A 22402-nucleotide genomic window follows, 5' to 3' on the forward strand; every position below is an offset into this window, starting at 1 on the left:
CAAAAATAAATAAATTTCTTTAAAAAAATATGGCAATAAAAACTAATAAATTATTTTTTAATTTTTTAAATTGAAATATAGTTGACATACAACAATTAGTTTCAGGTATACAACATAATGATTCAATATTTGTATATACTGTTGTGAAATGATTACCATGATAAGTCTAGTTAACATCCATCGCCATACATATTTACAGAAAAAATTTTTTTCCTTATGATGAGGACTTTTAAGATCTGCTCAGCAATTTTCAAATTTGCAATACAATATTATTAACTATAGTCACCATGCTGTACATTACATCCCCATGACTTATTTATTTTAGAACTGGAAGTTTGTGCCTTTTGACCCCCTTCACCCGTTTCACCTACTCCCCACCTGCTACCTCTGGCAACCACCAATCTGTTCCCTGTATCTATGAGCTTAGGTTTCTGTTTGTTTGTTAGTTTGTTTGTTGAAAACTAATAAATTCTTTCTTTCTTTCTTTCCTTCTTTATCTTTGGCTACATTGGGTCTTCGTTTCTGTGTGTGGGCTTTCTCTAGTTGCGGTGAGCAGGGGCTACTCTTCGTTTTGTGGTGCGCGGGCTTCTCATTGCAGTGGCTTCTCTTGTTGCAGAGCATGGGCTCTAGGCACGCGGGCTTCAGTAGTTGTGGCACATGGGCTTAAGTAGTTGTGGTTTGCGGGCTCTAGAGCGCAGGCTCAGTAGTTGTGGTGTACTGGCTTAGTTTCTCCATGGCATGTGGGACCTTCCTGGCCCAGGGCTCGAACCTGTGTCCCCTGCATTGGCAGGTGGATTCTTAACCACTGCGCCACCAGGGAAGCCCAATAAATTCGAAATAATTTAATTCATCCAATGTATATTGTGTCCAACACTATATAGATAATCTCATGGTAGGCACAACGTGTACCTCAAAAGAAAGAGAAAACATTATTCTCCTTAGAGAAGAAAGACAGATCAATGTGCCCCATATTTTAAAATTCTAAATTCTGAGGATAAAAGAGAAAATGAAAAAAATATTGAGGCAGTTGGAGAGCCAAAACAGGGAAAATGGTAGTAGAAATACAAAAAAAATAGATATAAATTCAATATAAATCCAAGAAAAAGCAAAGTTGGAAAGAAATAAAATAGGAGTCCTGATAATAGGAAAAAGATTCTGCAGCAATGTCTCCTGATAACACAAGAACGAAAAGTGTAAATCAAGTTATCAGAGAAGCCAAAGAGAGTAAATTTTTAAATGTTTTACTATCTCTTTTGCCATGTAGAAAATTATATTAACTTCCCATTTTGTACAATTAAGGGTGAACAAATAATAAAATAGGTAATTTGTGTGTATAGATAAATTCCAAATTTTATATTTTGATATAATGACTTCATTTGAAATAACATAAATTATATAAAAGCAAATAATCCAAAACTATCCAGACAGGAAAGAATAAATTAGAAAATTACTTAAATAGAGCCCTCTTTATACTTTCATGATTAAGAATGGTCAAAGACCCATACAATTTTAGCATAAGAAGGAGTCTTAGAGTTCATTCACACCAAACCCTCAATGTCTCAGAAGAGGCAGAGAGAGTGATGAGAAGTGATTTGTTCAAAGCTAGAGAGAAACGGACTTAGGACTAGAACTTACTCCTTCTTTCATTCACTTAGCGGTCAGGAAATCCTGCCATGTGCCCGACAAGGTACAAAAATTGGTGAACTTTGTTCCTGGCTCTCAAGTTGCTGTCAGAGTGGCAGTGTTGAGGGTGGGTAAAAGAGACCCATAAACTCTACTAGAGCCATTAGTGTGCATCAGTAAAATAAACAGTGCTTTAAAACCCACATTTCATATGTCAAAACTCAGTCATTGAGAACTCTCATTTTGAGAGCTTCAAACCAGGGTGGTACATAAAATAACAAAGGAGAATCCTTCACCAAAGAAGGATAAATAGGATCCTAGGTTGTAGATTTCCTAACAGGTCTTCCATATAATATATGTCTTTAATCAGTACCAGCAACATCAGCACTCCGTTATTACCCTTCTTTGATGCAGAATAAATGAATGATTCTCTTTTTTAAAAATATTTATTTATATATTTGGCCATAATGGGTCTTCGTTGTGGCACACGGGCTCTTAGTTTCGGCGTGCAAGATCTAGTTCCCCGACCAGGGATCGAACCTGGGCTCCCTGCATTTGGAGGGCAGAGTCTTAACCACTGGACCACCAGGGAAGTCCCTGAATGATTCTTAAACACTGTCAGTTGTGTAGCTAAAAATGCATGATTTGCCTAAACTCTCTTTTCAAACATTGTGCATGAAAGTATGGTTTTGCAATTGATGCCAAATAAACTTGTGTATGAAAAACAACAACAACAACAACTGTTTACTTAGCACATTATTACCTGAACTTGGGTTTACAAAAAAGAGGCCAAAAAAAATTGTGCGGCAATCACAGAGTAAGATTATGATGATAAAATGAGTCCAATGAGTGAAAGAACTAATCATAGCTGTAAAAATGCCAAGGTCTGAACAGTGAGAGTTTTGTGACCAGCTATGACACAGGTCCTTGTCACAGGCCCCAGAGGGCAGCTCAGAACCACACTGATTCAGGTTCCTATGTGCCCTGTAAGCACTCTAAGTATTACTCTAAGGATTACTATTTTTTTTAACATGACATGTAGTTCTCGTTACTAACCACAGCATGACATAAAATCAGGTGACCAGGAAACCAGATAACCTCTCACACTGTTTTTTATTTTATTTTGTTATTAACAATCATTGTTCTTAAATGATAGAATTAAATGTGAGCTCTAGTCAAAAGTTCCTTTAGAGGGCTTTAAGCAAATGTTTAAAATAAAATCTTTAACCCCTCTGCCTATTTGTTGAATCTGAAAATACTTGCACAGAGATATATAATCAGCCTTGAACAGTAGGAGTCTTTCATTTTCCACCTACTGATTTTACGGGGATAAATTAAAACAGCAAACAACCAATGTTGAAATGTCAAGGCTAAAATGTCACAGAAACATAAGTTCAGTAAAGTAGCATCTTCTGTTCTGAGTAGTCTGATGACACAGTTATCGCTGTGCCTTTAAGGATGTGGATGTGACCGTAACATCGCCGAGCTTCGTGGCTGCAACCTTAACATTTCCTGTCACAGTCTTTGAGTCAATCCTCATGCCCACACAATAGAGCGAGTTTCCATTTCATTCTTGAGTTCACACAGGTAGGTGGGTGGGTATGTGCTCAAACTCAGAGATGCATTATCATACTAATCCAAGTCCATTAATCTCATTGCTCTGATTTTTTTTTTCTTTCTTTTGAAATTAAATAATTCTTTCTCTCCTGCCCTCCACTGCTTGGTAATAACTCAAAAAAGCACTGGAAAGAGTCAAGAGCTGGGCTACTACTTGACCAGTGACTCTCCAAGATCCTTTACTTCTTCATGCTTCAGTATCCTTTGTAAAATGAGATTCATAATATCTGGCCCAATTCTACAGATGGCCAGAATAAAAGCATTTAAAGTGTTTTGGGAGAAAAGCATTAAGAATACTGTGACGTTAAAAAAGCAAATGATACAAAATAAGAAGATGAATACAGCAAATAAATAACAGAAGAAATTGACAATCTTGAACAATGTTGTTACTGACTCTCTCTCTTCTCTCTTTGCTACCTAATCTCAAAATATCTTGCAGCTCCATAGTGGTTGAAGTTTGTGTTCATACTGCCAAATGCTCTAAGTCATTATAGGTGGTGGACCCCAAAGAGCTTTTACTTATGTGAATTCTATCTAATGGTATTTATCATATTACCTGTTAAACTGAGAAATTTTCAAAATATTATTTCAAATCAAGACAACAAAGTGTACTTAGTTTTTGTTGTGTTCCTGCCTAGGCTCAAAGAAAAGCTCAAGATTTCAGATGACTACTTGTTTGAAAAAATGATGTCACAGCTATCCTGCCAGGCATGACTAAAGATAGCGAATAACAGTACAGAAAGCACTAAGAACAAGCAAATTTTATTAATCTCTTTGAATCTCTATAAAAATGTACATATTGATACTTAAACCTACTACCATAGAAAATACTGGAAAACACAATACACATGCAGGCGCCCTGTTAGCTGAGTGATAACATCATTACACGTCAAACAGCCTCTGGAAATTTCCGCTGTATATTCATGAGAGAATGAAAGTGAAAAAGGCAAATCATGTCTTTGTACCATAAGGAAATCATTTTGACCTCGGAGACCCCTTGAAAGGATCTTGGAGATGACCCAGACCTGGGGGACCACGATTTGAGAACCAACGTAATCGATTAATTTTTAAGGTCACTTCCCATTTCACAGTACTTCTCCGATGAATGTTTTGTTCTCCTTCGCGGACCACCCTTTGAGACCTAAGGTCTCAAGACAGAGCCCCTAGCCTAGTGGAGCCCAAAGCGAAAAGCCCCGGACGCTCCGTGGGGCCCTCTGCTTAGCTACTGGGAGCCGAACGCGCTCCCCTGAGTCGGCGGAGGACGCGAGATCTAGAAACTAGTCCCAAACCTGCCCCGGGCGCGCCAAGGCGGGGCCAGAACTGGCTGCGGGCGGCCGGGCTCGCCCAGGGCTCAGGGCAGAAGCGGCGGCGGCGACGGCGACGGCGACAGCGAGGGGCGGCTCCCCGGAGACGCCTGCCAACTGCCCGCCCGCCGCAGGTGAGCCGGCCCCCGGGAGGAGGAGTGCGGCCAGGTACTTCCAAGGAGCTGCTTCCTCCTTTTCCCACAGCTCCGCGGCCTCCCGGGATCAAGGCTGGGCCTGCGCCGCGCGTCCCCGTGCCGGCCAGGGCGGCGCTCCGCGGACCCCAGGCGCTTCCTCGAGCGTGCGGGCCACTCCGGCCCTGCGGAGAGCAAGGCGAGGGTTTTGGGGGCGCCGAGACGGAGGGTCTGGCGGCCGTAGGGACTACCCAAGCACGGGGCTCCGGCCCGGGAGCTGCTGGAACATGCGCCCGGAGCTGCAGGTGCGGGGCCCGGCGGCTCGGCCCCGACGGGGAATGGGTGACTCGAAGGGGGCCACCTCGGCGGACCGGGTTCGATTCCATCGGAAAGCAGAGGGCGGCCGCGGCGATAGGTGCCCGCTCTGCCGTGGGCAGAGTCCGGAGGGTGGGGTGGGGAGGCGAGGGGTAGGGCGGAGGCGGCATTTGTCCCCGGGCACGCTCTCGGGGCCGCTTTCCGGGTGTGGGTCGGACGCCGGCGACCGAAACCGCGCGCGGGGCGCAGTCGCGCGGTGGCTTTGAGCACAACAGGTAGGTGACTCAGTTCCCACAGGAACTCAAAGTGCTGAGCCGGGGGCTTTTTTGACGTGTTTTTTGTTGGTTGGTTGGTTATTTTGTTTGTTTCGGTTTGTTTGACAGTTGCCAGACTATGTTTACACTCCTGGTGCTACTCAGCCAACTGCGCATAGTTACCTTCGCGTTTCCTCATGGCACAAGAGGTCCAGAGGAGTCTAGGCATGCAGGAGAAGAAGGTAAGCCTGGCTTCCGGCTCCAAGAAAACCCTCCTGGAAGCCCGAGTCGGATTACAGAGCTCAAACCAGAAAGTGCAGTCTTTGAAATTACATGCCCCCATCAATCATAGAAGCACTAAAATGTCCTTTAATTTGTGGTTTATTTGGTAATGTTGTGGTTTGTTATGTTAAGTGCAATTTATACACATTCGTTTCTGTGAGTTACTTTTGGTAAGTATATATTTAAGACCAGGTTGGTGGTTAACTGAATGGAAAACCTATTTCAACTTCTGAAAATCAGTGAGTGCCGTTTTTCTAGATGAAGCTATGTGGTAATTATAATGAGCATAATTCTTCCAGTTCTTCCTGGAAAGATGGACAGGGAGACCAGGATCTAGTCCGGATGTGTTAGGAGACTCTGGGCAAGTTACTTAACCCCTTTCAGCTTGTAAAATGATGGGGGGGGTGGGGAGTGGAATGATCTCTGAGGTCCTTTTTTACTTTTAAATGCCTGGTTATCTGGGTAAAGTCAGAAGGTGTGAGAAGATTAGGTTTGGGGCTTGCTAACCTAGAATTCCATACCTTGTGGACTCCAGGTCTTAGACTGATTCCTGCCCATATTTTGAAAGCCTAACCAGAAAAAACAGAAAAGAAAAAAAAATTGGCTTTCATTTCTCCCTGCCTAGTCATTGTACTTCCCTACTCAGTGCCAGTGCTTTGGATCTACCTCTCCACACATTCCTGTCCCTTATTCATTCTCATCAGATCCTACTCTCGTTTTCTTTTGGGAAGGATCCGTTACACTAATTCTCCTGGATGACTTATTAATGATTAATACAGCTTAGTGTCTCAAACCTTCTAGGAGGGGGTGTGTGTGTGTGTGTGTGTGTGTTAAGATAGGGCAATATCTTAACCTGAAGGAATCAAACACTGACGGCAGAATTCTAGGCAATTGGATAGGCTAGCCAGTGGGATGGGGGACATTTGGAAGGAAATCCTTCTTGGTGCCTCCCAAGTTGCACCATATATGTAAGTCCACTCATATATAAGGTGGATGATCCATACTCAGCAGGACCAGATGCTGATCTCCAGAATGCTTGTGAGTGTATTCATTCATTCACACGATACAGCATAAAAGACAGTCTCAAGGACATCACAAACTATGGAAGGGATTTAGAGATCATACTTGAGTGCAGAAGGCTGGAGATATCTGTGGGAAATGTAAATGAAGAATCCTGTATATTTAAAAAGCTGATTTGTTCAGTTATAACCTCTTTATTAACATATACTATGTGCCAAGCCCTCTGCTAGGCACTGGAGATGTAGAAATGAAAGACTGTAATCCTGACCGGGAGGACTACTTCATCTAGTGGGAGAGGCAGGGTGTAAACTGATAATCTCCATAAACTCTATGACAGAAGTAAAAACAGAGTTTCAAGAGCAGAGGAAAGAGTAAGTTAGCAGTAACTCTGTCTCCGGAGAGTTGTATGGCACAGAAGCCAGTGCTCTCTATCTGCAAATGAGATATAATAAATGTAGATATGAAAAATAATTAGGGAAATAGAGGACCTTCAGCTGCATTCTGATAAAGCCCAAAGGTGGGGTTGAAATGACCTAAAAAGAATTTATTTAGAAAGCATGGGGAGACAGGGGAGAGGAGGAAAACGGAATATCTCAGTTGGTGGGCTTAAAATGGGAGAATGCACAGGCAACTTCCTAGGATGGTCTAAGACAGGAGACATAGAGATGGAAAGACAATCTGAGGAGGCAGATGCAAAAGTGCAAAGGCCAGTACATCCTCCAGCAATGGCCAGAGGGAAAATAGGAACTCTCGCTGGAAGTTCGGGATGCTCCAGGGGCAAGGAAGTTTGCCTCTTTCAATTAAAAGCAAATCCAGGGCTACTTAGAACCCAAATAACAAAGGACAGTATTTCTCCTAAGATCATAAGGGAGGCAGGAAGATGTTTGATAAGGCACTGAAAGTCTAAGGTCAACCACGGACTGATTCAGAACTTTCACACTCAGGGAAGTGGTAAACAGCAGCCCTTCCTGGAGGGCATGTTTTATACATCAGTGAAGACTTTCGTTGGCATAAATATCATTTCAGGAACAATAAAAATATTTATGACTCGCTTTTTTATTTTCCTTTTAAGTTGAAAGTCCCATTTGGAGGGCGGGGGCATTTTATAACTCAGATAACTGACTTGAATAGGAGACCGACAATGAGAAATTTGGCACTGCTTTTCTAGCCAATAAAATGTAAAGATCTGGGCGTATCTGAGAAGTAGCAATACCGAGGCAGATTTCTAATTCTCCATTCTGAAATTAGATTTCATGTAGTAAGTACAATATAGCTAAGTTAGGCAGGCTCAGAGTTACTTCATCACTGGTTTAATATTTTAAACCTATGCCAAGCTGAGTAACGGACTATACCTCTGAATTGCTTCAACTGGTAGAATTTAGGTCCAAGAGTTCCTTCCCACTATAGGAAAGTCAAGTTCATTCATTTATTTTTGTAAGTAATTTTTTGGGCACCTCTATGTGTCAACATCCCTGCTTTAATGGAATTTTCCTTCTAGCCAGCGGAACAGAGTGGTAACAAGTAAGTAAGTAAAGCATACAGAACACCAGATGGTGATAAGTGCTATGAAGAAAAACAAAGTATAGTAGGAGATGGGGATTGCCAGAGGTGGGTGAGTGGGGATGGGGTTCAAGGTAACATTGAACAAAATCCTGAAGAAAGTGAGAGAGCAGAGTGAAAGAAGAAAGTTCTATTTAGAGGAAACAGCAAGTTCAAAGGCAGGAGAGAACCAGGCACGTTGGAAACCGGTGTAGCTGTAGGGGACAAGGAGAGCCCTTAGAGCAGTGGTCCCCAACCTTTTTGGCACCAGCGACCGGTTTCGTGGAAGACAATTTTTCCACGGATGTTGCCGGGGGATGGTTCAAGCAGTAATGCCAGTGATGGGGAGCGATGGGGAGCAGAGCGGCAGATGAAGCTTCACTCGCTGGCCCGCCGCTCACCTCCTGCTGTGCCGCCCAGATCCTAAGAGGCCTCAGACCGATAGTGGTCCGTGGCCCGGGAGTTGGGGGCCCCTGCCTTAGAGGGCCATTGCAAGAATCCCAATGAGAGATGATGGAGACTTGGAAAATTTTTCATTCTGTCTCCATTAGGTGGTAGTGTAAAATCTACAAGAAGACAAAGAAGAAGAAAGAACAAAAATATTTTATCACACTGGTCTACCTTTTAGAATATTTCTCAAAACAACTATCACCAATGATCCTATTCTAGCTTCCCCCTTGGTTCAAATAGCTCATATGTGTTATTTCTAACATAGAAATGAATACACTAGAATAGCACTGGCCAATAGAAATAAAATATGAACCACATAAAAAATTAAAAATTTTCTAGAGCCATATTTTAAAAAGTAAAAAAAAAAGGTGAAATTAATTTTAATAATGTAGTTAATTTAACCTAATATATCCAAAATATTTAACCCAGTATTTCCAAATATAAGCAATAGAAAACATTGAGATATGTCATATTTTTTTAAACCATGTCTTTGAAGTCCCCTGTGTATTTACACTTACAGCACATCTCAATTCACACTAGCCACATTTCAAGTGCTCAATAGCCATATGTGGCTAGTGGCTACTGTATTGGACAAATCCAGCTCTGTTAAGATTCAGACCTGCTTGGAAAAGTGATTGATTAGTAGGGAAAATATCTTGGCCAAGGTGTGACTGTTCTCAAAGGCTAAGAATAAATGGCCAACCTGAGGTCACTCTCAAATCAGTATTAGTCTTCCAGACCATGCACTGTCGTCAGTCATTTTTTTTGGCTGCATTGGGTCTTATTTTTGGCTGCACGCGGGCTTTCTCTAGTTGTGGTGAGCGGGGGCTACTCTTCATTGCGGTGTGCAGGATTCTCATTGCAGTGGTTTCTCTTGTTGCACAGCCTGGGCTCTAGGCGCGTGGGCTTCAGTAGTTGTGGTGTGTGGGCTCTAGAACACAGGCTCTGTAGTTGTGGCACAGGCTTAGTTGCTCTGCGGCACGTGGGATCTTCCCGGACCAGGGATCAAACCCATGTCCCCTGCACTGGCAGGCGGATTCTTAACCACTGCGCCACCAGGGAAGTCCCTGTCGTCAGTCTTGATCCATCTTTCAGTTGCCCACTTTAATATATTCTTCCTTTAGTAATGGTTAGCAGTGAGAAATACCAACACTTTTATTAAATTCTTATAAGCATTTGGGGTAGTTCTCAGAGAGTTCTGAATTCCAGTCTCAGTAATATGATCTGGAGCAAGATCACTTCAGCTTTGTGTGACACCAGAACGAGTTTGAAGTTTTCAGGTTTTGAAAATACTGCCTTGGTAGGATACTTTGGTTTTGTGTCAACCTGTGCTTAGCTATGGTGTTTACCATTTACCTTCCCTACATGCGCATGTAGACAGAGTCTTATAAAGCTTTGTAGACACATGTTTAGGGGCTGAGTGGAGGGAGCTAGTCCTTTGGGAGGGACTGAATGGCTTTTAATTAATCTTATAATTAACTTATGATTTTATTAGCTTAGAAGTTTAAAAATTCTTGGTATAAACCTGATAGAACAATTTTAATATAAATGTATGAATTTATAATTTTAAAACATAAAGAGATCTTAGTTATTATTTAGTTCATATTCCCATTTTCCAAATGAGGAAATGGCAACCCAGGGACTTCCCTGGAGGTCCAGTGGTTAAGACTCCATGCTCCCAGTGCAGGGGGCATGGGTTCGATCCCTGGTCAGGGAATTAAGATCCCGCATGCCACACGGTGCAGCCAAAAAAAAAACAAAAAGTGTTTCAGGAAATGGCAACCCAGAGATATAAGTGACTTATCCCAGGATATAGCTGATAGCTAAGCCAAATCAAAAAGAAGAGTCTCTGTCTTCTAACTCTTAGTCCAGTACTCTGTCCATTACACCAGACTAATTTTTCTCAGTCAAGATAATAGGAAACCAACGCTTTAGAAATAGAATAGTCTGGCCTGTCATTTATTGGAAAAATAATTGTCTAGAGGGAAAAGTGATACTCAAATAATTTTTATTTATGCTGATAATTTTGGACATAATCTAATCAAGTATGTTCTGGAATTTTGTTAATATCTGTATTTCATATTTAGCAGGAATTATTTTTACTGATGATATTTCTTTTTGTCAGATTTTAAAACCACACAAAGTTTGGTATAATTTAACCACATCAAAAGAACTATATGCTTTTACCATAATTAAAACAGGAATTTTCTGCCTTATTTTTTATCAGTGTTGGAAATCTTTCTATTTCTTTGCTAGTCTTTACATCAAAAGAAGAAGCAAACTTGTTCATACGTAGACACCTCCTATATAATCGATTTGATTTGGAGCTCTTCACTCCCAGTGACCTAGAAAGAGAATGCAGAGAAGAACTTTGTAATTATGAGGAAGCCAGAGAAATTTTTGTGGATGAAGATAAAACGGTAATTTGGTTGATGATGTTAATTGGCTAGACATCTATTAAATTGTACTTAAGAAAGTGGCACTTTCAGTCAGTAGAGATTATGTGCCTTAAATAAAATTCAGATTGTATACCTGTTATCTCTTTCTACTTTCTTATATTGTAATTAGCCCATTTAGACTTGGCTTTATACTTAACTGGGCTTATAGTAATTAGCAAATTATCAATTATGTTGTGATTTTCTATGTTTAACATTATGATATTCAAAGACAATCATGAAGCAGAGCGAATTAAACTTCAGGATATTGTTTGAGTTAGTTCTCTGACTCAGGCTTCAATCATTCAAGACTCAGAGCAATTTTTTTCTATTAGGACTTAACCATTTTTGATTACTGTATTTATATTTCAAGTACTTATTGACGACCTACTATGTGCCAAGTGCTCTGCTAGAGACTGAAGATAAGATATATAGTCCCTGCAATCAGGATTTTATTGCTTGGCAGTAAACTTTTAGAAGTTCTCCCTTAAAATATAATTAAATCCTATCTGTTAATCCTGAAAAGGTACAAAACAAACAGCCAGCACTGTCCCTGTTATAATCTGGCATATTCTTTAAGAATGACAAGTGACCCAGATTTTTCACTTTTGTAGATTAAATAACCCCAGCTCCTTTTCCCCTTCCTCAAGAATCCCATTTTACTCTTTGGTCAATAAGAACCTCTTTAGGTATCCTTTAAATGCAGGTGTTACTGAAACTTAGTTCTTTTTTCTTCCAAAACTTTGCCCAGATTCCATTCCCTGCTGTTATCTGCTGCATCTATTAGAGAAGGGAAAGGAAGTCTACTCTGCGTTGTAGTTGTGCCTGTCGAAATTCTATTGTTTTTCACAAACCCGTTTTCTAATTTTATCACAGTTCCTTAAAAATGGCTTCCATTCTCTCAAGTAACACAACTTAAACAGTCTCAGGGATGTCTTTCCAAATCAATAAATAACTTTCAATAAAATCTCCTAGGAAACTGAGGGCTCACCTAATGTAGAAAAAAATCAGACTCCTTTTCAAACATGATAATGAGTCCCCTGCTTCAACTTCCACCTCTGCTACTTTCATCGACTCTCTAATGCGATAGTGTCCCCTGATGCCTGAGCGAGGGCTCTGGGCAGGTGAAGGGAGACTATCAGCGCACAGTAGTAGAGAGCTAGCACTGGCAGTAATCCCCTGACCAATTCCAGAGTTGGAAGAAACAGTGGTGGGTGGCAGTACTTTATTAGAGTGAGCCACGCCCTCCAGCATGAATGAACTGGTATCCTACCTGTGGCACATGCCAAGCGTTCACCACCCCTAGTCTAGGTCATTGAGACCAAATGAAATGACAATAAAGAAATTAAATAAACTTGGAAATTTTACCTTTCTCTTAGATGACATTTTGGCAAGAATATTCAATTAAAGGACCAACCACAAAATCAGGTAAGACAAGAATTGATCAATTTTCATGTTTTTTCCCACCCTCTATCATAGTACATTTTTAGTTTCATTGTTTGAATTTGGTTGTTGCACAACATACATACCTTGTAAAGCCAAGGAAGATTTCTCAGTTATACACTGGGCTATCTAAGACAGAGAAGGCCACATTCATCTATTTACACACTGAAAATCAAGTTTGGTGAGATAGTAGGGAAATGAGATAATAGGCTTAATGCTATTTTAAACAGTTCAGCTAAGTCAAGACTTGCACAGAATAAAAGTAGGACTCTATTAGTTTCAAATAGTAAACTTTTTTTTTTCTTTTTTACCATTACAAGTGAATGGAATACTTATGCTACTAGGTAAATTAGGATTGTTAGGTAGAATTAAGTAACTCCTAGAGAGGGGAGAGCCTTTATTTTATCTACATTTATCATCTCTAGCTGCTTTTTAGTCAGGTTTGTTTTGTTTTGTTTTGTTTGTGTTTGCCAGCTCTTTTTACATTCCCCCTAGGTCAGGCCCCAGCTATAGGGAGACTGTATTACATAGCTACACCGGAATTGCTTACTACATTTATCTTAGTAGTTAATACCAAAATGTGTATAGTTGAACAAAGAACATGTTTATCCCACTTAGTCTTGACTTTCATCCATTTAATATAACATTTAAAATAAATGAAGCTAGGGACTTCCCTGGTGGTCCAGTGGTTAAGACTCCACGCTTCCAATGCAGAGGACGCATGTTTGATCCCTGGTTGGGGATCCTGCATGCTGCACAGTGTGGTCAAAAACTTAAAAAAATTAAAAATAAATGAAGTCAGAACTAGGGCTTTTAGGAAGTGTATCTAAATTTTTTCTGGTCGTGTCTCTAGCACAGACTTTTAAAAGTAATCAATATTAATTATTAGATGCTTAATAGCATGCTTACACCCAGTGTTGAATTTATTGAAATCATAGGTGGTGCTTTTCAGTTGTTATATTCATGTTATTTTAATGATTTATCTTAAGATGATAACAGAGAGAAAATCGATGTTATGGGCCTTCTGACTGGACTAATTGCTGCCGGAGTATTTTTGGTTATTTTTGGATTACTTGGTTACTATCTTTGTATCACTAAGTGTAACAGGCAACGACATCCAGGGTAAGTACCAAATAAAAATATTTAATTCACTATTATACGTTCTATACTGTCATTTTTAAATGGCTAAAAAAATGGCTGCCTTTTTTAAAAAGTACACTTTTGATTTTGGAATAATTTTAGATATACAGGAAAGTTACAAAGATAGCACAGAGAGTTCCCTTATATCCTTCACCCAGCTCCCTCGTTGCTAACATCTTATGTTACCATAGTACATTTGTAAAACTAACAAACCAACATTGGTACATTACTATTAACTGAGTTCCAGCACATTAGTAAAGCTTCATAAAGGCCATAATTGTTTGCATAATAGAATCTCAGCATCCTTATTAGAATAAAAAGTTATTATCTTCTCTATTATCTGTAAGTATAGATGAGAAAGTGTAGAACTAACCTTATTCAACAAAAAGTACCACATGCGAAACAGGCTATCGAAATTAATGCTTATATATCCCTATGTACACTTTCAAATTCTATGAAGAAGCTAATGATGGTAACCAGGTGATGAAATGATTATGGAAATAGATAGTGGTGATGGTTGTACAACATTGTGAATATAATTAATACCATTGAATTGTACACTTGAAAATGGTTATAATGACAAATTTTATGTTATACGTATTTTACCATAATAAAAACTTTTTCTTTATTGTTAAGGTAAGAGTTTAGGGTAACAGATACGGAATTAAGATAAATCCATTGGAGGATAAAAGCTGAAGCCATGAGAGTAGGCAAGTTCTCTGAGTGTGATGAAAGGACAGAAGGCAAGTGACGGAGTCTTAAAGGATGCCCACAGTAAGGGTGCAGAGGAGGACATGCCAGCAAAGGGGGCAGAGGACAGGGGCAAAGTATAGTGTAATTCTATCCCCAAGCTGGAATTCCTGAGCAACTCCCTGAGACATTAATGTGTTCATGGGCAGGGACTAAGGAGATTGTCTGAGACTTCCGTAAATCCTATACAATTTTGAAAAGTGAGAGAAGATAAGGAAAATTTTGTGCAATTTTTCTTAAGCCACTATGTTTTAAGCTGAGAGGTTTCCCTTACTTAACAGACAGGAAATGAGCAAGTTCTTCCTGTTTTCTAGGGCTTTTGACTAAGATTTTATTCAGTATGTCTTTCTCCACAAGCTGTAGCATACCTGGAAACTCACAGGTTAATGAAGAAATCGGAAAATATGTCTTTAAAGACTCTCCTTGCCTTTTTATCTTTCCTTCTTTTCCACCCCATTTATAGTACTTTCCCCAAAAAGTCCCTGTATGCCCTCACATTTAATAATTTCCTTCAAGGTCTGTGAGCACAGCCATTGTTCAGTGTCCTCATGCTCGACATTGTCTTCTCTCTTCTTTCCGGTTTTTCTTCATTTTTCTACTTTTCTGCACCACTACACCTTCTTACCTTATGCCTTTTTTCTCTGAAACCTTCTAGCTTCTTTCCTGCATGAGGTTAGAAGCAGAATTCAAAGACACAGGGAATAAAGAGGTGCCATTATTATGCATATTTTCTATGTATGTTATTATAAAATTTTGAAAACCTGGATATCTCTTATTTTAAAAGTTATACTTAATGTTATTACAGTATATTGCTGTACTGTTTACAGGTCAGTTTTACATCTACTGTCTCACTTTGATTCTCACAGAAACCCTTTATTGGGGACATTTCAAACTAGGTTAACCAGACATTCACTTGTGTTAAGATTAACTTTTAAATACTTAGTAAAGTACCGTTCATCAATTGTCCCAAGAAATTCTTGCGGCAGAGTTATGTGTTCTCTTTCTACATTTTGCAAGTCTGGAAGTGGGGGAAGGGTGAGGAATATTTGAAAAAGAAAAGAGTAAAAAATAAGATCATTGTTAGAATAGTTTGTCTCATTCCTCTGTAAAAACATGCCAAGAAATGGGAAACAAGATCTTTTCATTTCTTAGTCCCTATATTTTATGGAGGAAAATAGGCATAATATAATGCTGTCAGCTTATTTGAGATGTTCCTGGTGCATATTTTCTGATTTCAATCATGTAAGAAATCACTGTGGAAACACTTAATGACTTTAATATAATTATACTGTTCCTGTAACTTAAATTTTGAAGGTCAACATGGAAAAATTCATTTCTTCAAATAAAACATCTGTCTCTCCTGTTTCCTATAAACAAACAAGTAGAACTTTTCATCACAGGCTAATGAATGTGGCAAGTGACAAGCCTACCATGAATACATTCCAGATTTCTGACAGAGGAGGAATTGTGTTGACTCCTCTAAGTAAACTTCTGAGGCTATCAGTCACCTCTCAACTATTGAAGGGCTGATTATCCAGTTCCTAGATTTACACAGATTTTTTTCTTTTCTTCTCTCTGCAATTTTCCTCTCTCCTTCCGTCCAATTCCAGATCTCATTATAACCTCCAAAGGAAAAGGCATTCTAAGGGGCAAATTGATTGATTTAGTTTGCAAAAGTTTGCAGTATTTTGGGTCTGCTAAGCTGTCTCTTATTGGGAAGAATACTGTAAATATTGACTAGAGGTTGGGGATTACCTATACATTTTAATTATCTTATTAGTCATAACTATAAGAGGTTAATTTATGCATAGATGCTTCATAGGCAGCCAACTTCACAGTCTAAACAGATCAATTTACTAATGTCTAAATTTTAATTTGTAATTCACAAGTGAGAAGGGAAAATGTAGTTTCAAAACACCAGACCTGTGTTGCATTTCAAATTTCATTGGCTGGTGGTGTAGGTGACAGAGTTTTTGTTTTTTGTTTTCTTATTTTATTTTATTTTATTTATTTATTTATTTATGGCTGTGTTGGGTCTTCGTTTCTGTGCGTGGGCTTTCTCTAGTTGTGGCGAGCGGGGGCCACTCTTCATCGCGGTGCGCGGGCCTCTCACTATCGCGGCCTCTCTTGTTGCGGAGCACAGGCTCCAGACGCACAGGCTCAGTAGCTGTGGCTCACGGGCCTAGTTGCTCCGTGGCATGTGGGATCTTCCCAGACCAGGGCTCGAACCCGTGTCCCCTGCATTGGCAGGCAGATTCTCAACCACTGCGCCACCAGGGAAGCCCGGTGACAGAGTTTTGTGAAAACAGTGGCCATATTGAACTAGGCCATATTTTTTTTTTAATTAAAAAAATTTTTTGTAATTGTTGGACTTAAATCAATGGAGATCAATGGGGAAAAGATAATAATCTGAGAAAGGGAACAATACAGGTGAAACCACAGAGATAGACCAGAGAATTCATTGCACATACAGAGGAGAGTAAAGAGGCTACCTTGGCAAGAGCAGAGAGCTATAAAATAAAGTGAGGCCAGAATAAGGGAGGCTTTGAAAAGGGAGGCACAGGAGTTAGAACTTGATTCAGTGGAAAGTAGGCTGCAGGTTAGACTTTGCGGAGAAGAATGATATGATAGAAGTCCTGTTTAGGAGGGATGGCCCAGGCAGCAGGGATTCAGTAGGGAACAGAGGAGAGAGAGATGGGCATCGCTGTTGTGACTATCTCTGTGGCATCAATTTCCTAGGCTTGGAGTTATGCTGCCTTTCAACAAAGCCTGGATTTGGTTTCACACCATACTTTGAGAAAATTTTAATTCAGGAGCAGGAGAAAAAGGGAATTCACGTGTTTTGAGTCCTTGTTACAGTGTTCCAGACATTGCTTAGATGCTTTACATAAGACATCTTTCTCAATCCACACAAAACATCTCTGTTGAGGTAGCTATTATCCCCCTTTTATAGAGGAGGAAAGCTGAGTTAGGTTACCTTGCCTCTGGTCACATAGCTATGAAATGACAAGATCCTGTTTCTTACCCGTGACTGACTTCAAAGTTCTTGATCTTTCCATTATATCAAGATTCTTTCAGAGTTTATGGGTAAAATAAAACTGTTGTTATATTAATAAGTCAGGTTCAGGGACTTCCCTGGTGGTCTGGTGGTTAGGATTCAGTGCTTTCACTGCCATGGACCGGGTTCAGTTCCTGGTTGGGGAACTGAGATCCCACAAGCCACGCAGCATGGCCAAAAAAATTAAAACAATAAAAATAAATTGGGTTCACCTTTATCAAAATGGTTGGATTTTTAAATATTACCATCTTAACCTAAAAATGCTGCCTTTCCTAGACCTCAATGCTGTCTCTGTTTAGTTCTTCAGCCACCTACGCAAGAAGGGGCAGACACACTCCCTCCATCATTTTCAGAAGACCTGAGGAGGCTGTCTTGTCTCCATTGCCACCTTCAGTGGAGGACACAGGATTACCTTCTTATGAACAGGCAATGGCACTGACCAGAAAACACAATGTTTCGCCGCCACCACCATATCCTGGGCCAGCAAAAGGGTTTAGGGTATTTAAAAAATCTATGTCACTCCCATCTCACTAAGCCCACCTTGTTGTCTTGGTGATATAGGACATTCACATTATTTAAATGGTTTGTTTTCCCTGAACCAAAAAGACATGTCAATTCAGCCCTTTATGACAAACTGCAGAGAGTAAAGGAGGAATAAGCACGTGTACTATGCCACTGGAGATCTGTCAGCATCCTGGACCTGAACTTGATCATAATCAGCTGGATAAGGAACTTTGTATCTTTGCAGTTAAGAAGAGAACACTTTTTTGTTCCTTTTAATGGTTCAAAAAATCTGTTACGGATGTCACAGCTACAACTGGGGAACTATCTGTATCCTTTGTACAGAAAAAGTTTGTAGATTTCTTGTATTGAATACTAAAAAGGTAAGAATTTCTAATTGTTAGATTATCCCAAGTCATAATAGTTGACCTACTCTTTTTTTAGGATTTCTTTTGGTTGGAAATACTTCACAGAATTTTGCATTTAAATATAAATTGGTGGCCTTTATATAATCACTTGTTTTTTTATTTTAAATTATTGCATAGCATTCACCATATTTTGCACGTTTTTATTGTGAACTCTTGCTATCAGTCATGTTTTATTATGGGGAGTGGGGTCAATAGTTTTCTTTTAAAAAAAAACAAAACAAACACTTGCTAGAGAGTTAGTTCTTCAGAGGGAACAGGGTTGCAATGTTACGGATTTGTAAGGGTTGTTATACCACCAAATAAAGATACAGGCCTCAAATCTAGGAGTGACTAGAACTTGATAAGTTGTACATATTAATGATGAGTAGACACACCCATTTTCATTGCTACATTATCTGTATCTGACTATAACTATTAATCTGGAAAATTTGTTGAATTTTATAAATAATAGTTTGAGAACCTGGAAGAAGTAACTTACTTTTCTGCTATCAAAATAATATTGATTAAAGTTACCAGCAACCCCCTGTATCTCTTAATGTCTAGACACAGAACACCACAGGTAATCATTTTGACCTATATTTTGTATTTTCTTCTAATTGTATATATGACCAGTCTTCCCTTAAGAACATAGTAGAGTATAAGCTATAAACTACTGGAATGAATGTTTGTGCACAAATTTATTTGAGTGGGTGTGTACGTATATGTGAATTTGTTTCCTCTTTGCAGGAGCTCAAAAAAAAACATACTCCTTGAGAAATAGAAAATTCTGTTCTTTATGTTTTTTGCTAGGCATTGCTTTTTTCCTATTTAAGACCATTTATAAAATTGTATTTTGTTTTGTAATTTTTACAGAGGTGAGATTAAAACTCACATGCATTTGATAATTCCTTCCAAATTAAATGTTTAGAAAATATAAATCATATTATACTGTGTATTTGAGTGTATGTCTCTCTTTTAAGACAGCATGATCTTAATGCAGATAAAAGAAAGATCTTAATCATTATAGACTGCTGAAGACTTTACCTTTTATATTTTCAGAGTCTCTTTTGTTGCGTGTTACAAAGAAATCATCTGGCAACATTTAGATATAATTAGGAAGAAGTCTTTTTAAAGCCACCTACATTACCTATAAAAATTTTACTATTTGTCATACCTTGGCTTACATAAGCACTTTTCCTCATGTAACTTTGCACTTTGCCCTTATTTTAATCCTCTTTAAAGGTCGGAGGCAAACTCTACTCACTTTAGCAATCACACTAAGGCATAGAAGGATAGCTTGACCAAAATCTAACATGTTGGTGAGAGCTAGGTTTAGAATGAGCAAGCACACTTTTCTAGGCCCATCTCATACCTATAGAATTACACTGTCTCAAATTATGAAATTATAAAATAGAGACAATTCTAAGTCTGTATGAGAAATGTATAAACATTTGTCATATATACATAAATGTATATAGGTGCATATATTACATATCTGTATATGTATTCTCACACATGTGTTTCTTAGGATGAATAAAAATACAAGATACGATGTATCTTTTATTGAATCACAATTTGAAATATTCCATGAACTTGTTTACTCCCATTGACTCACAAGAATCTAACTGCAAATCTAGCTTCAGAGCCTGTGACAACCCCGTCACCCCAGCAGTAGCCTAGATTTGTCATGTGCCATCGTTAAGTGTGAAACTGTTGCTCTGACTTGAACAAATCTAGAATTTATCATTAAGATTATGAAATAACTGGTATTTGTAGAGCATCCAATGTTGAGCTCATAATACTTTAAATATAAAAAAGAAAATGTGATAGAACCATAATCAACAAATACTTATAATAATTAAAAGGAAAATATCAATATAAAATTATTGACACATATTTCTGTCCCATTCACGCTTTTCTATTCCTTGTATACTTTTGGTGGTGGGTTTTCTGGTTTGATTAATTTGTTTTGTTTGTGCTTCCTCCCTGGGTAACTGATTAGTGTTAACCATTAAATCTGTTTTTGACACAAAGCTTTCTAGTTAGGTAGATCAGTTTTCCCCTCTCTCACAATCAGGAAATGAATGTAATATGGGTATGAAAAGGGAATAAGCCTAGAAAAAGACAAATACACATTAATAGGGTTATGCCTTCAGTAGGCTAGATAATTCTACACAGAATATTCTTTTTTCAAGATGAAAAAAATCAAAGAGAGCACAAATTATGACTGTGTCAAAGTTTTGCATCTGTTAATATTGTGCCCTCTGAGTGATTATACAGAGCTGGGTGAAAATTCTCAGAACAATTAAAAACTAGAGCAACAGCGTCCTCTGTGTCTGGTTTCCCGTTTGCCTGTAAAATTCTAATCATTTTTTCCTATTTCTCCGAGAAGTTATGTATGTGTGTACTTTTCCTATATGTGCAAGAGAATGTTTTAGTGAGAAAAAGTTTGTTAGTGCTGTTTAAAAGCTTAATTTCATATTATTCATTTTGCTTTTGTTCTAACTGAATGTGAAATAAATTAGTTACCAGTTTGATTTGAAATGTTGTATGTGACATTTATACTACTAGAAGAGTGTCTAGAATTTCTGTAATTTTTTAAAAAACTAGATTCTTTTGTAGATCCTGCCTGTGTAGCATTTTGGAACACATATGACATATAATGATGCCTTCAATCTTCTGTATTGTGTGTTTCCTTCAACATTTTTTTGTTGTTTACAAATGTTTCCCTAACAGTTCAAGAGTTTAAGGCAATTCAGTACAAATTTATCAGCATTTTCATTATCTGGAAAAAGCAACCCATTTTTGAATGCATATTTTTCCTACAGGTTTGATTATATTTTGGTTTTAACGGATTTGTTATCACAGACACTTTTTATACATGTGAATAAACTTTACGCTAAGTAAATTTTTGTTGCTTGTTTCAATTAAACATTCTTCTTCATATAGTGGCATACAATTATATGAGTTAAATGTGAACAACATGTTGCATGTTTTCAAAACAATGTTTACAGCATGGTATTGCTGTATGTATCTTTCACCCAGTGGTGCTAGCTTTCTATTTAAACAGTTTAGTTGCAGTTGTGAAAGTGCAATATTCCTTAACACAGTTTTAATATTTAATATATTGTTTGAGGCAAATTTATAATATATTACTCCTTAAAACTGAATTTACTTCTGTGACCTATATCTATACATAAATTAAAAATCAAAAAAATATAGTAATGTTATACTAAATTATAGGAGTAATAGTACCTCCAACTTAAGAGAAACACATTAAGTAATACTATGTATCATACACATAAATAAACTCTGATTATTATTAAACATAACTTCATGTTCAACATTTAGACCACCTTAAATTTTTTTATCCAATTGAATAACCCATAAATGTTAATACTTATACTCCTTAAAATTACTTTAATCAAGGAAATGAGAAGACAAGGTAGTGACTAGGAGAAAACATTTGCAAAAGACATATCTGATAAAAGGACTGTTATCCAAATTATACAAAGAAGTCTCAAAATTCAACAATAAGAAAACCAACAACCCGATTTAAAAAATGGGCAGAAGACTTGAACAAATACCTCACCAAAAAAGATATTTAGGTGACAAGTAAGCATATGAAAACATGTCCAACAGAGTGTCATTAGAGAATTGCAAATCAAAACAACAAAGAGATACACACCTATTAAAATGGCCAAAATCCAGAACTGACAACATTAAATGTTGGTGAGGATGTGGAGCAAAATGAACTCTCATTCACTGCTGGTTGGAATGCAAAATGGTACAGCCACTTTGGAAGACAGTTTGGCAGTTTCTTATAAAACTAAACATACTTTTACCATTTGATCCAGCAATGATGCTCCCTGGTACTGACCCAAATGGGTTGAAAACTTATGTCCACACAGAAACCTGCATATGGATGTTTATAACAGCCTTACTTATAATTGTCAGAACTTGAAAGCAACCAAGTTGTCCTTCAGTAGGTGAATAAACTGTGGTACATTCAGATAATGGAATATTATTCATTGCTAAAAAGAAATGAGCTATCAAGACATGAAAAGACCATAGTGGAAACTTAGATGAATGTTATTAAGAGAAAAAAGCCAATCTCAAAAGGCGACAAACTG

The 22402-nt window shown here is 38.4% G+C and overlaps 1 protein-coding gene and 1 non-coding gene across 5 annotated transcripts; one reads left to right on the forward strand and one right to left on the reverse strand.

Moving 5' to 3' along the window:
- Window positions 1-2142: 2142 nt before the first annotated feature.
- Window positions 2143-2215, reverse strand: TRNAW-CCA (transfer RNA tryptophan (anticodon CCA)). The gene has a single exon. It is a non-coding gene; the product is annotated as a tRNA-Trp (tRNA).
- A 2344-nt stretch (window positions 2216-4559) lies between these two features.
- On the forward strand, window positions 4560-19096 carry PRRG4 (proline rich and Gla domain 4). Of its 4 annotated transcripts, none has more exons than XM_061203214.1 (6): window positions 4560-4712; window positions 5374-5486; window positions 10792-10955; window positions 12350-12398; window positions 13403-13535; window positions 17661-19096. In XM_061203214.1, exons 2-6 carry the CDS (start codon window positions 5384-5386, stop codon window positions 17893-17895), a joined length of 684 nt encoding a protein of 227 aa, XP_061059197.1. In that variant the 5' UTR covers window positions 4560-4712; window positions 5374-5383; the 3' UTR covers window positions 17896-19096. The 4 variants fall into 4 exon arrangements, with proteins under 4 accessions (XP_061059197.1, XP_061059196.1, XP_061059198.1 ...); XM_061203213.1 differs by having other exon boundaries at window positions 4560-4678; XM_061203215.1 differs by lacking the exon at window positions 4560-4712 and adding an exon at window positions 4728-4980.
- The last annotated feature ends 3306 nt before the right edge of the window (window positions 19097-22402 follow it).

This window comes from Eubalaena glacialis, chromosome 10 (genome assembly GCF_028564815.1).
Source record: "Eubalaena glacialis isolate mEubGla1 chromosome 10, mEubGla1.1.hap2.+ XY, whole genome shotgun sequence".
In the NCBI taxonomy this organism is placed as follows: Eukaryota; Metazoa; Chordata; class Mammalia; order Artiodactyla; family Balaenidae; genus Eubalaena; species Eubalaena glacialis.